The sequence below is a fragment of the Schistocerca serialis genome, chromosome 1 (genome assembly GCF_023864345.2).
Source record: "Schistocerca serialis cubense isolate TAMUIC-IGC-003099 chromosome 1, iqSchSeri2.2, whole genome shotgun sequence".
Lineage (NCBI taxonomy): Eukaryota > Metazoa > Arthropoda > Insecta > Orthoptera > Acrididae > Schistocerca > Schistocerca serialis.
The window spans coordinates 448607951-448630747 of NC_064638.1; the positions used below are offsets into that span (position 1 = coordinate 448607951).

At 42.7% G+C, this 22797-nt stretch overlaps 1 protein-coding gene across 1 annotated transcript; it reads left to right on the forward strand.

Annotated features, from left to right (window-relative positions):
- Positions 1-11803: 11803 nt before the first annotated feature.
- Positions 11804-21951, forward strand: LOC126472954 (uncharacterized). The gene is made up of 3 exons (XM_050099972.1): positions 11804-11978; positions 16744-17042; positions 21825-21951. The coding sequence occupies exons 1-2, from the start codon at positions 11897-11899 to the stop codon at positions 17037-17039; spliced, it is 378 nt and encodes a 125-aa protein (XP_049955929.1). The 5' UTR covers positions 11804-11896; the 3' UTR covers positions 17040-17042; positions 21825-21951.
- The last annotated feature ends 846 nt before the right edge of the window (positions 21952-22797 follow it).

Sequence of the window (22797 nt, forward strand, 5' to 3'; positions counted from 1 at the left end):
CTTCACTGTTTACAATGGTCTGCCGACAATGGGGTCGCTTTCGATTCCGCGACTGTAGAAATAACGTGGTTTTCAGGCGAGCAACTCGTCGAGTCATGTTCGGAGCGCATTTTTATCCGGAAAGGAAATTTTTTGAAGGTTGATCGATAGAAAGCGGAACAGGTGGATAACGTGGGTGCCGAATGAATTCCCAACCCAGCTCCTATATAGAGTTTTTTGTCGGTCTAGCAGAACGCGGGCGGACATTATCGTGGAGTATCATCACCTCAACAGTTTACCTTGTTGTTGTTCTTCGATTACGTCTGCGAGACGTCTCAGTTATAGGCAATAAGTGTCAGCAGTGAGGATTACAACTTGGGAAGCAATTCGTAGTATACCATACCGACGCTGTTCCACTAGATGCATTAACGCTATTTTTTGTGGAGCACTTCTTTGTACCAGAAAGTTGCTGCTTTGTTTGAGCTTAACCATTCCTTTCTTTTCCTTACGTTCGCACAGAGACACCGTCCTCATCACCAATAACGATACAGGATAGGAATGGTCGGTGTTATTCACCAGCCCCCTTGATGACGGGCAAATAGAGATACCCATCTGGACACAAGCTTCGTTTCGTGATTTTGGTTTAGAGCGTGCGGACGCATTCACCAGATTTTTTAGCTTTCCCCATTGCATGCAATGCTCTTACAGTGATGTAATAAATAAAGTAAAACACATATACCAGTTCCCGGGAACACTGACGTGGCTTATTGTGGTTAATGTGTTTAAAACGATCATCCTGAACATGGAGAGTCACTACCGTCCAAACGATTCTTCTTCAAACGATAAAACTATTTTCTTGTCATACTCTGTTCAATGGAATTATCTCCTTTCACGGTGGAAATATTTCTAGCTGACCTTGCTGCTGTCACGCCTCTGCCGAACTCCAACAGAGGAATGTAATGTAAGTGTTCCGATTTCTCCATTTGGCACTCCTTTTTTTTAATGTCCGCAGCTCCACTCAGTACCTCCAAATGACAATATGTAAACTCAGATGGCAACGGTGAACTACAAAAAGATGGGATCGATAAATAAATCCATAGCAAACGGAATCCCAACATGCTAAAGAAAATCGCTACGAAACAACCTAATAAATTCCAAACCTCTGGATAGTGTCTCATGGAATTAGCACCTCCGAGAATATTTATCTGCAAAAGTGTCATACGTCTCCTGCCCCCATTTTTTCCACACACGCGATATTTCATTTGATGCCCCACCCTTTTCTTTCCGTTACTCAGATGTTAGTTGTCGTTCCTTTAGCACCGAGTATGACCTTCAAAGTAAACCTAAATCTAATAAGCGGGGAAATTTGGTTTTTCGTTACAAATAATCGTACACACTTCGCACAAATTATTCGCAAGGGGCATCTTTAGCGGCTCTCTCAGCCTGGCTCCCCAATTGCCGCCTTTGTCGTATCCATCCCTGCAGGGACGGCGCGGGGTAGCCGTGCGGTTTAGGGGGCCTTGCCACGGTTCGCACGGCTACGCCCGTCGGAGGGTCGTGTCCTTCCTCGGGTATGGTTGTGTGTGTTGTCCTTAGCGTAGGTTGGTTTAAGTTAGATAAAGTAGTGTGTAAGCCTAGGGACCGATGACCTTAGCAGTTTGGTCCCACAGGAACTTACCACAAATTTCCAACAAAATTCCAGCTCTGCAGGAGTGTAAGGGTGTGGATCTTAAGGGTAGTTAGTCGGTCGCATTGTGATGCTAAGCTCGGTATCCCCTTCGTGCTATTTGAGAGGCACCAGCACCGGCTTTCACTCTTGAATGGCACCACACAGTAGACAAAGTCATTACAGCCACCCGCAACAAACATATACACTCAAGGTACAACTATCGCACGCAGTGAGGGAAGGGGTCGTTACGCACAGAGCATGAAAACTTCTTCCGAGTAGGCAGCTGAAATCGCCCTTCGCAACCTGCCAGTTAACGATGTCATACGATTGTCTTTTCTACGAGGATTCCAATCCACTGCGCATCTTGGCTTTTTCGTAAATATACAGCACGGTCACTGGTAAAGCCACCAGAAAAAGTGTGAAGGTGACTTGGGAGACCAGTCAGAACTATTATAGTTGTTTCCGGATCTCCATCTTTTATTCATAGAGTGAATGGCTACATGACATTTTAATGACCAATGATATATTTGATCTGTCTTATATTTTTTGGTATTTTTACTAATGTATGTGTATGGTTAATTTATTTCAAATAATGACAACTGATGTTGCATATCAGAATTGTTGTCTATTGTAAGCTTGATTTGATCGATTTAGACGGGACCTGAAGATGGTGGCAATGAGTCAGCGAAACTGGTAGTCGACTAAAATTGGCCCGCCGGAGTGGCCGTGCGGTTAAAGGCGCTACAGTCCGGAACAGCGTGACCGCTACGGTCGCAGGTTCGAATCCTGCCTCGGGCATGGATGTGTGTGATGTCCTTAGGTTAGTTAGGTGTAAGTAGTTCTAAGTTCTAGGGGACTGATGACCACAGCAGTTAAGTCCCATAGCGCTCAGAGCCATTTGACTAAAATTATTCGTAAAATTAGGGCTGTCTGTATTTTATTTTCTTCAAGTCATTACAGCTGTACTCTAATCACTTTAATACTAACAATCAAGCTGCAGAAATCTTAGCATTATTGGTCAAATGGAATTCCGTATGTTATACATTCCTCAGGTGATTTGTACACTTACGACCGATTAAAACTTCCTAGCACGCAGAGAGACGAAGTCAGATTCATGACTTCAACAGACAGTGCACTTCCCGTTGGTCATCCGAGCACGGAACAACGAAAGGCACCACACGACACACAGCGTTCACATTCACACAGCAATTTCAGCACTTTCGCCTGAGACGATTCAACGTAAGCTTGAATCTACAATGTTCTCAAGTTAGGTTTATTTCGCTGCCTTGAAAGTTTGTAGCGAACTAAAACTGTACGTCAACAGTGACGCAAATGATATGTATATAGGGAAGTTAGCGATATGTTATGGCCTGCAGTACGGTCCGTGTGTTAGTGTGGTCCAAATGGCCATCACAGCAAACATTAATTTTTTTAAAATTATTTGTCATAGTATTTCATTGATGAAACACAATAGCCTTGTGCAAATGACAGTCTGAACGATAAGACATGTTATTAAGGTCTCGCAGTAGCTTTTACATTGTTCCTCACCAACATATGAAAGGAGAAGGTCTTTAGAGTCTACCATACTTTAACCACATTTCGCAACACGGCAGTGGTTTGTAGTATTAGACCTATTATTCTTCTTTTGTCAAAAATCTTTTATCGCCTTTTACAGGCTGTCTCTCCCAAGAGTCATCAGGCGCGCTTTCTATGGTGTTTCGGCAGATATTTACAATTTTGTTTTTGAAATGTACAGCTGGAGTCAGCCTACACAAATAGAGCCCGTCACGTCTTTCATACGACCCCCAGCGCAACGGGAAGCGTCGGTTTGTTTTCCGTTACAAACAAAATGGTTTTTTCAAGTGGAATTTCACGTACCCATTCAACAGAGCGCTACCAGATTAGTCTGGTGCGACATTTGCTTTATCGCAGGGTACTAACAAGAACAGTACAGGAACAGTAAACACTGAGAATAGCCAGTTCTGCACCGTCGACAGCTCCGTCCTGCTCCTCACGTAGTGCTACCGCCATAGGGAAGCGCAGTTCAGTCTCCGCTGGTGCACTGCTTATTCCGCGTGTTTTACCCTTCCTTTTAATAGGTGCAGGTAAAAAGAATATCGCACTAGACTAATCTGGTAGCGCTCTGTCGAATGGGCACGTAAAATTCCGATTTAAAATCATTTTGTTTGTCTTGCGAAACCAACCGATGCTCTCAGTCGACGCTGGGCGTCGTATGAAAGACATGATGAGCAGGTTTTGTTTGGGCTGACTCCAGCTACACAGTGCAAAAGCGAAATTGCAAATTTCTGCCGAAACACCAGAGAAAGATGCGCCTGATGACTCATAGACACACTTTATACACAAACAATGATACTTTAATTTGCAATCATCCATAGATCAATATTTCACCCGATTAAGTGAACGTTATGGAAGTGAGTGCTGTCTCTGCCATGGGCACAGGTTTTAAATATGCTGTCACTCTGTAGTTCAGAAAAGTAGATCAGAATACAACTTAGAGGCAACGTTGGCGTAAAATACCAAATTCGTCAGGATATGAAACCTACTGGGATGAAAACTGAGTTTCCCATGTCTGGCTATATTGATGATTACAGTCATCAATTTAATGTAAACAGAATGTAATTTTACTCGTCACTCAGAAATGTACCGTTTCTTGTGAGGGCCAAATTTAGCTTATTATATTTTTGTCACAATAATTTAAATCAAAGTTTGATTCGCAAAAAGATTAATGATCTTTTAAATGGGAGCATTCATTTTTGTCATTATAAGGTCATGCTAATAAAAAGTGATGCCTCCGAATTTTTATTCTGTCCTCAACATCGGTTGAAGTATTACATGTCATGTTCATTACTCGGACGATTTCCTACTATGCTGATGGAGGCTGTAACCCTCTGTCGCCATATGGCTCCGAATTGTAGCGTGTAACATGGCGGCGTGTAACGTAACAATGTCGGTGCGTGAGAAACAGCGTGCAGTAATCTAGTTTCTAATCGTAGAAAACGTCTCTCCAATTGAAATCCATAGAAGATCGAACGCTGTCTACGGTGATGGATTCCTTAACGAAATTGGGACTGGCGATCAAAGCTAAGTTAACCATTTTAATCCCGAAAAAAGAGAACATCGATGGAATTCCGGCACAAAGGATCACAGATCCCAAAAAAGTCTAAGACCATGGCATCAGCATGAAAAGTCATGCTCACAGTGTGCCGATACATACAACGTGCGAGTTTGGTTTTCATGTCTAAGGGCACCACCAAAAAACTCTGTGAAGTCCCGTAAGACATCCAGAAAACTGTGAGCACAAATTCTAAGGCTCGTCCACACATGGAATACCCTCTTGTTCAGTATGACAATGGCGGACCACAAACGAGCGCTGAGACATATGCAACAAACTGACGCCTCGGCTTCACTATCATGGATTATCTTCCATACAGTCCCAACTTGGCCTAAACCGCTTTTCATGTGTTTCCAAAACGTCCAGCATACTTTCGAAGACTTCACGTTCATAATGATGAAGCGTTTCAAGCAGAGGTGAGGTTGTAGCTCCGTCAACGATGCCAAACGTTCTAAAGTGACGGTATTAACGAACCGGTCACTCGTTGGCAGGAATCTGTTCTTCGCCAGAGTGACTATGTTGAGAATTTTCCCATAAGTATTTCGAAGGCATTACATTTCAGTACGGCATCCTCCTCACGCGTGTCAAACGACAAAATGACCAGCTACAGTGATGACATATTAAAGTGGGACTATTACACATATATGTGTCATTTCGCATCTTCCTAAAACTGTAAGCTGCTAACCCTATTTAGCACATTTCAGTTCTGTTGCATTTAGACGATTATTTCACTTCGTTTCAGATGTGTAACATGAAAGTACTGTACATATATTTTGCGTTAATTTCTGAAATTAGTGTATTAATTGTACTGTGTAATTTCCGTTATTTACTTGGAGATTCGCAAAATTGTTCTTGTCGTAGTATGTAATGTCAGGAGAAAAGCTGGGTGTCTGTTTATCAAGGCAAACAGCTTTAAAGTACCACACGATTGCGATCCAGTGTATGAGTGAACCAGGAATTAACTGCGAATATACGAGCTGTTTTCGCTTTACTGCATTTGTAGCTTCGTGAGTGACATAGTTACTATTAACAGGCTGAAGTAGATAGACTTGTTGACCTTCTCTTCAGAGTAATGACAATCATTCCGTGCTTTTATACAAATGACAGCAACACCGGATCTGGGCAACACTAGTTTCACATAAAACAGCCCACGATCGTAGAAACAAAGTAAGGTTTGAAGATATGAAAAGCATCTTAGTCTAGCAGTGAGCTGGACGTTTTAAACAGCCGTAAAAGAAAAAGTCTAATTGCGGTAAGTAGCCTATGATGAGGAAGCTCAGCTTCTCAGTTTCAAGTTGTACAATTTGCGAGACAAAATATATTTTCTGCTTGTTTTCTACGAATGATTTGTACGGATATGCAATTATATTTACACGGAATTTCACCTAAACAGAAATAAGGGAGATTTATCACGTGCAAAGTTGAAAACGTTTTATTTTAATTACTATATACGAAAGTACAAGACGTTTTAATATTTTCTTGAATGTATGAACACTCATCTCCCATTGACCATTAGATACTTGTTGGTTCGAAATTATTTTCCGATTTATACTTCGAAATCAAACTGTGTTCTAAGACTCGTTTCTGCCCCTGTTTCTCAACCTGAAAATTAACGCCGAGAAGGCGGAAGTGTTGGTGGTATTCGAAGCAGTAGTGCACAGAAACGCACTGTAAGCAAGATACGTTGAGTTGATTTAGGTAAAGTCTGTTAAGTACATGCGGAACAGGTTGAGGAATTACAAAAAATTAAAATAGCGCTTTACTAATGTATCCGTAACACACTTCAGCATGAAACAGGTGCTGTGACCACATACGCTCCACAGCAAAACTAGATTCAGGATATAGAATGTAATAATAGCTACAGTGAAGTTATGTGCAACAGAGGCATTGAGTACCGCAAAGTTGTAACATGAGAAACTCCTAGTGCATGAACGAGAAATCTGGAGAAACATCTTGGTGAGCAGCGAACAGCTGAAGAAATAAGAATCAGGAACTGTGCTAAGTGATGTGGCAACGAAACATTGTCCACAAAATCATAACAAGAAAAATTGACCGCTACGGCGCTGATGGATAGACATGAAACTGCAAGGTACATCCAGGAAGCTATAGATGGACGAAATCATGAAAGCTTGGGATTGACTTGGACTGGTAGCAAATAGTTTACAATGTATGAATTTCCAACTTTTTTCGAATAATTGCTACTAATTTATCACCCCAGTATGCACTGAATGGACAGAAGTAATGGGATGCCTCCTAATATCGTATCGGTCCTCTTTTCGCCCGGCGTCGTGCAGTAGCTAGAAGTGGCATGCACTAAACAAGTCACTCGAAGTACCCTGCAGAAATATTGAGCCCTACTATCTCTATAGCTGACCACAACTGCGAAAGCGTTGCCGGTGTAGGATTTTCTACAGGAACTGACCTCTCGATTATGTCCCATTACGGTTCTATGGGATTTATGTCGCACTATCTGGGTGGCCAAATCATTTTCTCGAATTTTCCAGAATGTTCTTCAAACACATCGCGAAAAACTGTGATCCGAAGACGCTGGGCGTTATCATCCATAAAAATGAACATTAACTCCATGAATAGCTGCAAATATTCTCCAAGTAGTGGAACACAACTGTTTCCAGTCAATAATCAGTTTAGTGGGACCAGAGGACGAAGTCCACACCATTGTGGAGCCACCACCAGCTTGCACAGTGCCTTGTTGAAGCAGGCCGTTGTGGCCGAGCGGTTCTAGGCGCTTCAGTCCGGAACCTTGCTGCTGCTACGGTCGCAGGTTCGAATCCTGCTTCGGGCGTGGATGTGTGTGTTGTCATTAGGTTAATTAGGTTGAAGTGGTTCTAAGTCTAGTGGACTGATGACCTCAGACGTTAAGTGCCATAGTGCTTAGAGCCATTTGAACCATTTTGAACCTTGTTGAAAACTCTGGTCCGTGACTTGGTGTGGTCTGCGCCACGCTAGAGTACTACCATCAGCTTTTATTAACTGAAATAGGGATTCAACTGACCAGGCCATAGTTTTCCAGTAAACTAGGCTCCGACCGATGTGGTCACAAGCCGAGAAGGGGCGCTGCAGGCGATGTAGAGCTGTTTTAGCAAATGAACTCGCGTCGGTCCCCTTCTGCCATAGCCAATTAATGCAAAATTTCGCCGCACTGTCCTCACGGATACGTTAGTCGTACGTCCCACACTGATTTTTGCGGTTATTTCACGCAGTGTTCCTCATCTGTTGTCACTGACAACTCTACACAGAAGCCGCTGCTCTCGGTCGTTAAATGAAGGCCATAGGCCATTACGATATCCTTGTTGGGGTATTTCCTGAAATTTTGTATTATCGGCACACTCTTGAGACTGTGGATCTAGGGATATTGAATTCCCCATCGATTTCCGAAATGGAATGTCCCATGCGTATAGGTGTAACTACTATTTCGCGTTCAAAGTTTGTTAATACCCATCGTTCCACCGTAATCACGCAGGAAACATTTTCACACGAATCACCAGAGTACACATGACTATTCCGTCAGTGCACTGCTGTTATACAACTTGCGTACGCGAGTCTGCTGCCATCTGCATACGTGCATATGGCTATCCCATAACTTTTGTCGCCTACGTGTATATCACTCGATAAATTAAGAAAAAGAACTGGACCTTCTGTGACTGGTACAGAGGCTATTCAGAGCATAACGTCCATGCAAATTTGTTACTAATAACCGAGAGCCTGGGTGGTTAAATATGTTAAGAGACGTTTGTGATTTCAGAGGACGTTTACTCCTTAGGCATATAGTATTCGTTTAATGATTTTTTCTCTGCTACGAATGTAGAATGGGCAATATTAACGTTAGCGGTAGCCTGGCTCTTTAAGCATTTTGGCAGCTGAAGCTGCTGAAGCGGTTCTGTCGATTCAGTTATATAAGAAATGAAACCTGATTAAGTACAGAAAATGTAAAAAATGAGTGCAAGGACAGCTATGTCCACCAGACTTTTCATGTTTATTTAATGACCTTGTTGCAGATTGGCCGCTAAATCCGAAAGTTCAATGCGACTTCGAAAATTCTTTAAGATGGGTAATTATTTTCATGGTTTGTGCATTACTGCTGAAAATATCGCATGCTAACACATTCACAATAATGTGTTCACCATTGACAATATTTTATGTTTTTTTGTCGAAAACTGGTATACTGAGACCACGCATGTGTAAAAATACAGGTTGATTCTTACAGTAACATAAAAGCAGCAATCAGCCACTGTTTACATTACTATTTATTTAGAACTAAAGGAGCTGTTACTGGTTTCGAACCAAAACGTTGGTTATCAAATGACGGTTCACGTTTAAAATTTCATGTATCTTAAGCTGCAAATGTGCGGTTCATTGATTTTAGTTCTGGCGAAAGTTCTTGGAGGGCGATGATGCCCTATAGCAAAAACCAACTTAATAAAAGATTATTTCATTGTTATAACATAACTAATACGATAAAATTAAATGAAAATAAAGATTCTGGTATAAACCCATCACCAACAACAGAAAGAAAATTTAAGACTGTCGGATAATAAAAACGAACGAATTTAAATTTAAAGTTACGTTTCAAAGTAGGTCACACACCTAGAAGATTTCTACAGGCTCTTTTGTGTATGTCACCAATAAGTATGACACATTTTTCAGCTAAGATCTTGGACACAGATACCACTTAATTGCTAAAAAGTGATATGTAATCTCGGTCATGTAATTTTTTTCGCTCCAAACGGGATTGTAAAAGGGCCTTCAGACACTCAGTTTTTATTGCGCAGTGACACTGACCATCAGCGCGCGGTATTGACGGCTTGGTAATGTACTGAAGGAGAGGGCAGTGTACACTATAAGTGTAATATTGCGTAATATACGGCAGTTCCTGCCGGAACAGAGAGTAATTCAACTCGCTTCGAATGAATTTCCGCAAAGAACTGAAAAAAGCCACGGACAAAAGGTCAGGGTGTGTGCTGGAGGATGTATGTTAAACCATCCTGAGATACTTTGAGAAATGATATTCCTGACGGTAAAGGAAAAGCTAGATACTTAACTGACCAGAGTATCAGAGAAAACTGAAGATAATGATGTAATGACAGTAAGCGGAAATGCTAATTTTACTTGTAGCAGTTTTCAGAATTGACAAATAGTCAGGTTAGCTGCCACGTGAACAAACTTCTTTCTTTGTAACGGTTGTCGCACCACGTACATAAAATCGTGTTAGCATTCAGTCAGTAAATAATTGTTTTCTTTCGTTTGCAATAGTTGTTGCATAATGCATAAACAGTAACACATGTTTTCGATCAACTACTCAGTTCATTTGTTTGTTGTTATCCTAGCTTACGCAGCTATGTTTGAATGAATGAGTCCTTTAGTCGACTAAAGCGTTTACAAAGAGCTTTTCAGGCTTCTTTCGTCAGTTCTGCACAATTTCTGCTTTTGCAAGGCAAGTAATTCAATAGCAAAACATAGGAGAGTGAATCGAAAAAAAGACGAAAGTAATGAGAAATAACATGAACGAGAACACCTAGAAACTTAACATCAGGACTGATGGTCAAAAAGTAGATGAAATTAAAGAATTTTTGTACCCAGGCAGCAAAATTACCAGTGACGCACGGGAAAAAAACACTGGAAAAAGGGCATTCATGGCCAAGAGAAGTCTAGTACCGAACGTAAGCCTTAATTTGAAGAAGAAATTTCTGAGAATGTACGTTTGGAGCACAGCACAGTATGGTAGTGACTCACGGACTGTGGGCAAACGGGAAAAGGAGAGAATCGAAGTATTTGGAATGCTGAAAATTAGGTGGGCTGATAGGGTGAGGAATGAGAAGATTCTGCCTAGAATCGGAGAGGAATACATGAAAAATACTGACAAGAGGGAGGGACAGGATGATAGGATATCTCTTAAGACATCAGGGGATGACTTGCATGGTACTAGTGAGAGCTGTAGAAGATAAAAACTGTAGAGGACAGAGATTGGTATATATTCAGCAAAGTATTGAAGACACAGGTTGCAAGTGCTACTCTGAGGCTAGTGCTACTCTGAGACATGAGAGGAATTCTTGGCAGGCCGCATCAAACCAACCAGAAGAATGATGGCTCAAAAAACGTCCTAAATTCCAGAATGAGATTTTCACTCTGCAGTGAAGTGTGCGCTGATATGAAACTCCCTGGCAGATTAAAACCGTGTGCTGGACCGAGACTCGAACTCGGGACCTTTGGCTTTCGCGAGCAAGTGCTCTACCAAATGAGCTACCCAAGCACGACTGACGCCCCGTCCTTACAGCTTTACTTCTGCCAGTACCTTGTCTCCTACCTTCCAAACTTTACAGAAGTTCTCCTGCGAAACTTGCAGAACTAGCACTCCTGAAAGAAGGGATATTGTGGAGACATGGCTTAGCCACAGCCTGGGGGATGTTTCCAGAATGAGATTTTCACTCTGCAGTGGAGTGTGCGCTGGCATGAAACTTCCTGGCATATTAAAACTGTGTGCTGGACCGAGACTCGCTCTCGGGACCTTTCCCTTTCGCGGCAAGTGCTCTACTGGCAGAAGTAAGGCTGTGAGGACGGGGCGTCAGTCGTGCTTAGGTAGCTCATTTGGTAGAGCACTTGCCGGCAAAAGCAAAGGTCCCGAGTTCGAGTCTCGGTACAGCACACAGTTTTAATCTGCCAGAAAGTTTCAAGTTCTAAATTATTGAGCGCAGACATTTCGCTTCGCAGACAGAGTTCTACCTGGACGTCACTGTAGTAATATTGTGCTGCTCTTGGCGTCACTCTCTCGCGTAGTGTAATTACATAATATTATAGTGCAAAAATATTGAGTGTGTGAGGGCCCGCTTAACGCTTGCTGTTAGAGCGAGCCACACACTTGCGGGAGCGAGACGCGGGCTGTGCGAGTCTTCCAGAGACGCTGCAGCAGGTGGGATGACGCGCGCGTGGTCGGGCCTTCGGACCAGTCCCAAGGGCTGCGGGCTGAGGTCGCCCGGCCTGCCGGTGGCCGCTATAAAGGCGACCGGCGCTGGCCGGCCTGCAGAGTCTAGCTCGGGCACCGGAGGCCGCTGAGGAGACGCAGACGCAGACGAGAAGCAGACGAGACGCCGCCGCCAGACATGACTCCCTCGACGAGAGCCGCGCTGCTGCTGCTCGGGATCGTGCTGGTCGCAGAGTGGGCCGCCAGCGCCCCTGCACCAGGTGAAGTCTCCACTAGTTCACAGCCCACACCAGTACTCGAGAAAGCACCTAACAGTAATTCGCTGAATTACAGAATGTCGGTTTGAAATATCATTTATGAACATATAGCCTGATCGCACATTATGAATCATCTGAGGAAGACGATCTATTGACAGTCAGTACGCATTCATAAAATGTCGTTCTTTTGAAACACAAGTAGCCATTTATTCACACGAACTAATGAGTGCTTTTCACAGGTGAGCCCTAATTTTCTACATACTTCTGGATTCCTTTCGGCGTTGTTCCTCACAAGAACTTCTAATCAAATAGCATGCATATGGAGTACCGTCTCTACTGTGCGACTGGACTCTTGATTTTCTGTCAGAAACGTCAATTCGTTAGTCATTGACGGAAAGTCATCGAGTAAAACGGAAGTAATACGTGTGTTCCCCTAGGAAGCGTTGTAGGCCGTCTGCTAGTCCTAATCTATATAAACGATTTAGGAGACAATCTGAGTAACCATCTCAGGTTCTTTGCAGATTATGCTGTCATTTACCGTCTCGTAAAGTCATCAGATGCTCGAGACCAACTGCAAAACGATTCTGACAAGATATCTCTGTGTTGTGGGAAGTAGAAATTGACTCTAAGTAATGTGTGAAGTCATCCACACAGGTTCTAAAAGAAAAATGCGGCTACACGATAAATGGTACAAATCTTAAGACTGTGAATTTAACTACATGCCGGCCGTGGTGGACGAGCGGTTCTAGGCGCTACAGTTTGGAACCGCGTGACCGCTACGGCCGAAGGTTCGAATCCTGCCTCGGGCATAGTTGTGTGTTATGTCTTAGGTTAGTTAGGTTTAAGTAATTCTAAGTTATAGGGGACTGATGACCTCAGAAGTTAAGTCCCATAGCGCTCAGAGCCATTTGCACAATTTTAACTACATACTTAGGTTTACAATTACGAACGACTTAAAGTGGGATGATCACGGACGTAATGATGTGTGGAATTACAAACCAAAGACTGCGTTTTATTGGCAGGAGACTTAGAGGATGTAATATTCTGTTAAAGAGACTGCAGACATTATGCTTGTATGTCTACTTCTGGGATATTGCTGCGCGGTGTCGGATACGCATCAAAAAGCATTGATGGAAGACAACCTTAAAGTTCAAAGTAGGGCAGCTTATTTTGTATTATCGTGAAATGGAGGGAGAGTGTAACGGATACGGTATGCGAGTTGGGATGCAATCAGTAAAACAAAGGCGTTTTTCGTTACGGCTGGATCTTGTCACGAAATTCCAATCAACAACTGTCTCCTCACAATGTGAAAATATTTTCTTATTGTCCATCTCCGTAGGGAGAAATGAGTATCACAAAAAAAGTTTAAGTGTTCGTTTTTCCCGTCCGATGTTCGAGAGTGGAACGGTAGATACAGAGCTTGATGCTGGTTTGATGAACCCTCTGCCAGGCTTTGAATTATGAACTGTAGCTGTATACGTAGATGCAAATGCGGACATAGTTCACGACCGCAACATTTGTAAACCCGAGAGAGCTTTGACAGACTCCTGAAATAGGAAGTATGGCCCTCGAACTAGTGTTACTGTTCTAAATGTGGTGCGTTTCTTACACTGTGTTTATGGCTCTGTGGGTAAACATCAGACTGTGCGCCGAATCGGGTCCAACGTGGTACCCTTGCCTTTCGCGAGCAAGTGCTCTGCCCACTGAGCTATCCAAGCACGACCCGTCCACACAACTTCACTTCCGCCGGTACACATACCTTCCAAACTTACACAAGTTCTTCTACATACCTTACGAGATATACAATTCCAAAAGAAATAAGAAAGGTCACAGGTTCGATCCCGATCCAGCACAGAGTTTTAATCTTCCAGGAGGCGTACACTCTGCTGTAGAGAGAAAATCCATTCTATTAACAACCCATTCATTCCCCTTCCCAGGATGTGGTTAAGCCGTGTTTACGGAATAACCTTTCTTCCAGGAATGCTAGTCCCGCAAGTATGTAGGAGACCTCCTGTGATGTTTGAAAGATAGATCCGAGGTACTGATGGAAGTGAAACTGTGGGTTCGTCATTAGACGTGCTTGCGTAGCTCAATCGGTAGAGCACCGCGAAAAGTATAGGTTCCAGGTTCGAGGTCCGGTCCGCCAGCAAATTTCAAATCAGCGGAGAGTGAACTTCATTCTGGGAATCAGACTATAATTCCAAAACATCGGTTTTAAAATCCCTTTCTCCACTGTTGTTCTGTGATGTCAGCGAAGTCTTAAAAATTCCTTGTATATATATAAAAGACATATTATGTTCCACCGTTTTTCGGACAATACATGTTACACATACACAAGTTTCGCAGACTGTTTCCGTGACTGTCTGTTTAAATTTCAAATAAAAAACATAACTTAAGCAGTCATTTTTATTTACAACGTCTTTCAGAGGCTATGCTCATCAGTGGGTAGCGGATCAAGTGTTTTGATCCCGGTAACAATCTAAACACTTGATCCGCCACCTGCTCCTGGAGCGAAGTCTCCGAAACACGTCGCACATTACTGACTTAAAGTTTAATGACTGGTTACATTGTGTTTTTTATTTCTATCCCAAGAAATGGTTCAGTGTGACAGTTAATAGGCCAACAGAATGTAACGGAATATTGCCTTCAATAGGACTACGCTCAGTAAATTACAGAGGCACTGAAGCAAAGCTTATGAATCATGAGACCCTTATTTTCTTACTCCGAATAATCATGTAGCCGTAAATATCGCTGGCCAGTCACACTGCAAGTCTTGGGTCCTTGAGCGCCAGCTTATTCAAAAAAGAATGGGCCAATGAGGAACGTAGCCGTGAAGTCACACCATACGGTGATACGTTCGCCATACAGAGGAACTTCATGCACAGTGACTGGAGGTGAAGATCTCCACACTCAGCAATTCTGCGTGTTCACCTCCCCTGTCAGGGAAAAATGAGCTTCGTCTGTCCATAGAATGGTCCAGGGCCAGCTCTCGTCAACTTCAATCCCTGCGAGAAAGCGAAGTCAACATGTCGTTGTGCGTCCTGTGACGCAAGCTGCTGTACGATATGGATCTTGTACGGAAACCATTTAAGAATGGTTCTATGCACCTTCGGTACAGTGGACCACGGTATTTTCAACTGTCGTGACACAGCACACTCACAGACTGACGATCGGGAATTGCACGCAGCGTTGTGTGTTATTGCAACAGCGATTTCTTTAACCACCTCCCGGAGCGACGCCCAGTTTTTCAGTTGATTCGAACTTCTTCGTCGTGCTCCGCACAGCAGATGGAGAAAGAGACCCTTCTGTTATCCCTTCAGCCGGCGATATGCTCGAAGTGCAGCATTACTGTTGTTTTGATAACAGAGCTTCTTCACCAGTAATGCCCTGCTCCTTTTGTCGAAGGTCATGTTGACACGTCACCAAGTGCACTGTGACTGGTCAGGTGTGTGAGACTATGCATCCCAATGAATGATCACTGCACCTGATGGCCATAGTTGAAACAGGATGGTGGCCCTGTGACGCAAGGAAATCATGCAGCCCATACTCTGGACATTAACGTTACCAAGTTTGGTACTCGTACGGTATTTAGTTTCTCTGTTATAACGTTTTAAATAGGGAAAGTTTAATTGTAACCCCCTGGTATAATTTAAATAAAATACAGTGCAGCTGGTGTAATATATTCAAATTTTAAGCTGCATCATCTCATTTTTTTTCTAATTTTTGTCACACTTTGGTTATTTTTCATATTAGAAGTTTCCTGTGTTGAATGAGAAACGATGACGATCCGTAACAACTTGGGGAGCAGAATTTGAAAGGGATAAATGTTTAATGATAATACAAATAGTGTAAGATACATAAAAATAACCACTAAAGAAACATCAACGAACAAGAATGTGTTGTCTGGATCTCATACGAACACCTTAGCTATGGAACACTCGATACTGAGATGGATGGAGAAGGCAGGTACACTGTGAGCAGCCGGCCGGGGTGGCCGAGCGGTTCTAGGCGCTACAGTCTGGAACCGCGCGACCGCAACGGTCGCAGTTTCGAATCCTGCCTCGGGCATGGATGTGTGTGATGTCCTTAGATTAGTTAGGTTGTAGTAGTTCTAAGTTCTAGGGGACTGATGACCTCAGAAGTTAAGTCCCATAGTGCTCAGAGCCATTTGAACCAGCCACTGTGAGCAGACAGGTAACTGAAGTCCATATTACCGGACTGTTGACGTAAATTTAGTGTTTGGCATTGAAAGATTACATTAAATAGCTAGAATCGAAGGATTACTGCAGCATGTAAGGATTTCAGAAATCTCGAGTATAACTACAGATCAAATTAAATGTATTTGCCTTTTCTTTCTCTTGAGTTTACTGACTGTTACTGACTAGCTGAAGATTAAAACTATGTGCAGGTCTTGGACTCGAACACGGAACCATTACGTTTCGCGGGCTAGCGCTCTATCGTCAGAGCATTCCGCCAAACGTAGCTCTCGTCCCGTTCTGACAGCACTGAGCCAGTACCTCATCCCCTATTTTCCACCGCACACACCGCTGCTAAGTGAAAATTCACAGCTAAGGAAAAGTCGGCGGTAGTCCTCACCGAGAAGCTAGTATATCTTCCATGCAGTTAGCGAAGTGCTGGAGAGGAAAAGCTCTCAACGCGTCCTTAATAAGCGTAGATATTCTCGAGGCTGCCGTCGAGGAGCTCTCGTCCAGCCGAGCAGATTCGTTTACTTAGCGCAGACGTGACGCAGCTGTCCTCGTTCCCACAGAACCGACGTTCCACCGCAAGAAGTTCGGCGGCTACGGAGGGTACGGAGGTTACGGCGGCCACGGCGGCTACGGCGGCCACGGCGGCGGCGGCGGCGGCAGCTTCGCGGGCAGCTCCGCGTCCGCAGGCAGCGTGGCGGGCGGGCACGGCCCCCACGGGGGCGGCGGCCAGTCCAGCAGCCACGCCTCCAGCGCCTCCGCCAGCTTCGGCGTCGGACCCTTCACCGCCTCCTTCTCCCAGAGCCAGGCCTTCAGCAACAGCCGAGGCGGCGGCGGCGGCTTCGGCTTCTTCGACTAGCAGGTACACTCGAGCACTATCAAGCTGCATTTCAATTACGTGAGCAACCTTACATCTAAAGGGCTACTCACAACTACCTACGAGGTTCCAGAAGAGGATTGCGCGGGAATCAGGACACATAGAAAAATGAGGTATCGGTGGACAGGCTATCTGTACAACTTTAGATTCGTAATACGTGTTGTGGTACAGTCGCAGTGCGCACCAATAGGGCCAGATGTGTCAGATCATGCAGGCAAATCATCCACTGCGAATTTTCTCATCGGGGTATGAGGGGAATCAAATGGGAAAAAAGAAGAAAACCAAATAATCGATGCCCACTTTACCAACAATATATTTACGTTTGCTTTCGGAAGCATGATTGTACCCAGGAATGCACCTCTTCATCCGAAGCGTCTTTCTTCAGATCTCCAAAACTATGAAAATCGCATGGGGACCGATGGAAACTGTATGGGGGATAAGTAAGGGCTCGCCCGCAAAACTTGTGCAGCGTAGTCGAACGAAATTTGGCAACATGTGGGCCGACATTATACGGCAGCCGCAGACTAACTTGCTGCAGACTAATGTGAACCTTTTTGTGCAGAGGTCGCCTCACAGATACAGGGAAAGTTGGAGTACTCCGCCAGCTTTATAAGGCCAGCGCAGCAGCAGTACAGCCAGTTCCTTGTCGAGCTAGGACTAGCTCTTGATGAATGGTCGTCTACAAGTTTATTTGTGTGTATATAGTGATTGTTCGAGAAGTGTAGTTCAGTTTCAATAAACGACATTAAACTGAGTGTTCTACAATACTGAAGTATACTCAGTAGACGACCATTCATCAAGAGCGTCGGTGAGGTCCGTCGGAGCTGGTCCTAGCTCGACAAGGAACTGGCTGTACTGGGAGTACTCCAACATTCCCTGTATCTATGAGGCGACCTCTGCAGAAAAAGGTTCGCATTAGTCTCTAGCAAGTTCTGTTTGTTTTGAAGAATTGTTGTCCTGTTGGTTGCGCCTGCAAGTGCTTGTGTATGTTATATGGTACACAGGGGTATCTTGAGTGTAGTCTGTCTGGCAGGGGCCGTCTGTGGCAGACATAACACCACCCTTCAGCATTCCGCTGAGTTAAGACACTATGCCTCGCTCGCATTTTTCTGAGTTATGGCCATAACCTTTGAAATAACAAACAGTTCATTTAAACTTTTATTCCCTGTTTCGTTTTCATTTGATTGCCCCTCATACTTCACAAGTGCAGAAACCTATAAGTAAACAGATTTCCAAAGTGAGCTGCTGCCATTGCGCCTTCTTGGACCGTACCAGCAGTAGTCTCAGTGAATTGCATAAACTTTTTCCGTCTGTGGTGGGATAAAGGATACCCACATTCAGCACTTGTAACGCAAGTTAAAAACTTGGATAAATGTTCTACACACTGATATGTGCCTGTTTCCTCTATGTCTAGTACTTTCGCCTTCCGAAAGCCTGCATGTACTTACAAATAATACTGTACTTTTTATTAGAATTAAATACTTAGTCGAAGAGACAGAATGGCTGCTTATGCTGTAAAGAAGATACCTATCACTGAAAAAACAGTCTTTTAGCTGCGTTCTCACTGGACGTGCACTTGAAGGTGCAAAGATAGTTTACAGAGGAAGTTCCCAAAAACCGGTCCCCCATTTTGTTTTTGATTTTAAAGCTTAGAAAATATTAAAAAATTTATGTTTTAAAAAGACGTAATATTTACTTTTTCAGGCATAATATAACATCTTCCAGAAGGTTATAAAATTTCTGTGTGGCTTCTTTGCCGAACCCATGAGCCCTGTTACTGAATGCCCTTCATGCTTTCTTTCGTAGAGTTTAGTTTTGCGATGTTTTAGAAAAAGACCAATCAACTTTTCACAAGAAATTTCGTCCTTGAAAAGGTGTTCAATACTATTTCTCACTGTCAATTACACAGTCATTTTTCTCATGTCGTTATGCTCAAGCCCAAAGAAAGAAGCTGCCATAGCAAGAAAGTATTAAAGTAGTTCTTCTTCAAAACGTTTACCCGAAATTGTAGGTCTGCCTACTTTCGTTTCGCTGCTTTCTCTGGTGTACTGTACTTCTTGTTGGACAGTCTCACGACTGTTCGCTTGCGTTGTTCTAACCTCTTCCTCATTTTCTGAACTACATCAACAGCTTTAGTGGTTTTAAAAGGACTGCTCGTGTTTTGCTCAACGTTCCCCACAATCCGCTTCGAATCTGAAACAGAAATCCAAGAGAACGAGGGTAGACTTGAAGCATGGAAAACTAAAGAGTCGGGTTTAAGCAACTGAATGGGTCCAGTTTACGCAACAAAGCCTACATTTTGTTAACCAAATAAATTTTAACCAAACGCCTAAATGAAACAATTTAGTCCTAAACACTAACCTTGAACCTCACTATACAGGAATGTATGTTGAAACGCTTACCCGTCAGTATCTAGGAGAAATAACGAAAAATGTGGCAGAAAGTAAAAACTTTTTCCATTGCCTGAGAATATGGCTACAGAATGGTTGAAGTCTAACCTACTATTTACATTTGGTTCCACTAGAGTTCAAGAAATTGCAGAGCCAAGAAGCAGTGAATCCGCGTTAGGGGTGGGAATCCGAATTTAAGCACCTTCCTCTAATAATGTACCACGTGATACTCGTTTCACCGTGACCTATCAACTCATACTCCCTGTCGGTACGTTTAGGATATCCATGTGCTGACACAAAACTAAACTCCACGATAAGGCCTTAAAAACACGCGATGTCGACCGGCCACCGTATCAGGACACCGCTATTCCAGCCGTTGTCAGTTTTCGAGGCTGCTACTTTCCATTTAAGTAGCTCGTCAGTTGGTATCACGAAGCTGAGTTCACCCCACTCCAGTCTTCCAACCAAGAAAAAGTCTTTGGCAGTAGTGGGAACTGGACCAGGATCCTCTGCATGAAAGTGACGCCTGATCTCTTGACTACGGAGGTGCAGCGTAGTGAACAAACGAAACACAATATTTATTCTGAAAACAGAATCACCTGAAATAACTACATTAACCTAGCGATTTGTCAAAAACAATGGATTAAAGGCACCAGCCATGCTGGAAAGACAGCTTTAAATAATCGATCTTAGAACTGTTTGTGACACCAGATGGAAACAAAAAGACACATGTTTGAACATTTATCATTAGTTAAAATTGTGTGCCAAGGCAGGATTCCTAATTTTCTTGGGGTGTGACTTTTTTAGAGCGACAGTTTCCAGACATTTTGTATGTGGTTTTGTGTTTTCAGTATATTTGTATAACGTTATGGATTTGGACTGCAATAGCCCACATTCCACCACACTTCCAGAAAACACTGACGAACGTAAGAGTTTTTTCAGCTCGGCCGCGACCCGTAAAATGAAGCTCCACGTTATGTAGCAGTAAAATTAGTCACGTTATGCATCAGCGTTCGCAGTCACGACTCATATTATCACTGCTTTGAATTCTCTACCACATCCTTTCTCTAGCAGCAAGATACACAGGAAATCCTAAATGAACAGAGAGATAGCTTGAAGCCTCTACATGAAACAAACTTCGTAAGACATATGACCTACCCCTCCCTCTCCCTCCCCCCTCCCCCCCCCCCCCAGAACAAGAAAGAAAAATCAAAGCAAAGACCTAGTAACCACCCCCACTTAGTGAAGAACATTTTTGAAGCCGTGGGGCAGCCTTTGACACAGCGCAGTCACAAAGAGCATTTTAGTCGAAACATTGCCAGCTGTAGTTCAGATCAAGTAATGACTCTCGTCTCTCAGGAAATTTTATTACAGCGTAAATTCCGCTGAAAAATAAATGATGCATTCTAGGGAGAATGTCTCGGAGTGCAGCTGTGGCAGTCTTTCTCTCTCATGTAAGTTCCAGATATTCTAGATCCAGAAAACATCAGTAAAATTACTTTGCAGAAGAGATGAGAGAAATATTGTTCAGCAGTAAGGAAAATATTGTTTTATTTTTTTATCGTCAACGTTTACATAACGTTTCTATTATATTTCGAAAATCGTTTATCACATTTTTGTCATATATTCATATTACATATATATGTTCCACTTTGGACACCCATCGACACCTCCGAATTACTTTTCTACTGATAATCTACCATAGAATAAAAAACCCAGACATTTGAATTACTTACTTTACTAGCGTGCCTAAGTGATTTATTTAGGTGTAACCCAATTTTTACAACTTAATTTTTCATATTTCGACGCGCACACCTGGAAATTATTTCATCTTGAATAATATCTGCTCTCGTTTTTCACCCATTTCACTTATCTTTCTAGTCCAAACGAACCCTCGATTTTTCAAAAGAATAAACAAGTAATCTTGTTCCTATAGAGGAAATTTAACTGGTCTTAGTATTCGATTCTCTTAGTTACATAGAGATCGAGCATTCTGGGATTTTTTTCTAGTCTATTTATATAAATAGATGCCACTTCAGCACTTCTCTCAACCATTATTTTCACTGACAGGACGAAATGTAACTGATAAAATTCGTTTGTTGTCCAATCAGACAGAAATCCATCAAACTCCCTCTGCTCCTCCTTCCACAAATCGTGCCACGTCATCAAAATATGTACCCCAGCTGGAAACCCAGTAAACATCAAAAAAGGAACAGAAAAAAGGGAAAAGCCAAATACCTCGAAATATTTATTGTAGATTTGTCTTCATTAAGCTACTTTTATTCTTCGTCTATATTTTTAAAATGTCAAATACAATGCTGAGTGTTTCTCAAACAACATTTTCTTTGTTAATATTTCTTTGCTCTTTCTTTTGCAGGGTTCCTGACGATTAACGATACTCGCATCCTCATAATGATAAAAAACAGGAATAAAAACATGAGCCAATTTCATACTTCCCATTATCATTGTATATTACCTTGTAAATAAACATTTTTACAAAACAACACTCATTTCTCATTCTGTTGAAAGTCTCCATGGACATTTCCTGACGTGGTCGAGGGAAAGGAAAACCTTGAACTGTTTGCAAATTGCGAAACATGGTTCTATGTAATCTCGCCGTGTATGTAGGTGTGTGTCTCAATATATGTTGCAAGATTTTCGTAAAATTAAGTGAGCATGATGTGAAGGTACCATCTTCAAAACTACTCAACTGCTCAACAGGAAACTGGAAGAATCGCGATATTATTCAGATGTTATAATACTCTATTTCATGAGTACTGGTGAGCAGGAAAAACTTTTTATCCTTGACTGGTGTATGTTTCACTGCAGCTGGTCTGCAGCGACGTATATATACTAATTATCGAAGGAACGATTTCCGGAAATTATACACATACTTGGTCTGCCGCCCTGTTGTATTTCTCAATAGTTCAGCTGTGCTAATATTTGCAGGCAGGGTAGTCAGAGGCTTAATGTAAGAACCACAAAGTCTGTAAACTGTTACTGTGTTGGGGAAGTAAGTACTTACTGCAATGTATCATTCGAAGAGATTTAATTCGAACATTAAAGAACCATAATAACAGTTTTTAAGCATTTCTCACTAGGGAATATTTAAAAACACCTCAGACGTTGGAGTTAAGGACGAAATCATTTCGTGCTATTTATGTTTGTTACATAGCTGTAATAATATGAAAAAGACTTTGCTTTGAAGGTGAGCTTACTTTAACACACGGAAGAAAGTGAACTAGAAGCTTCTTGTGTATCCAGTAAAGATGAAACTCACAGCATTCGTACAATACTGGTTTCCAGATTAGTTAGATAATTAGTTACATGTTTCACAGATCATATGAACG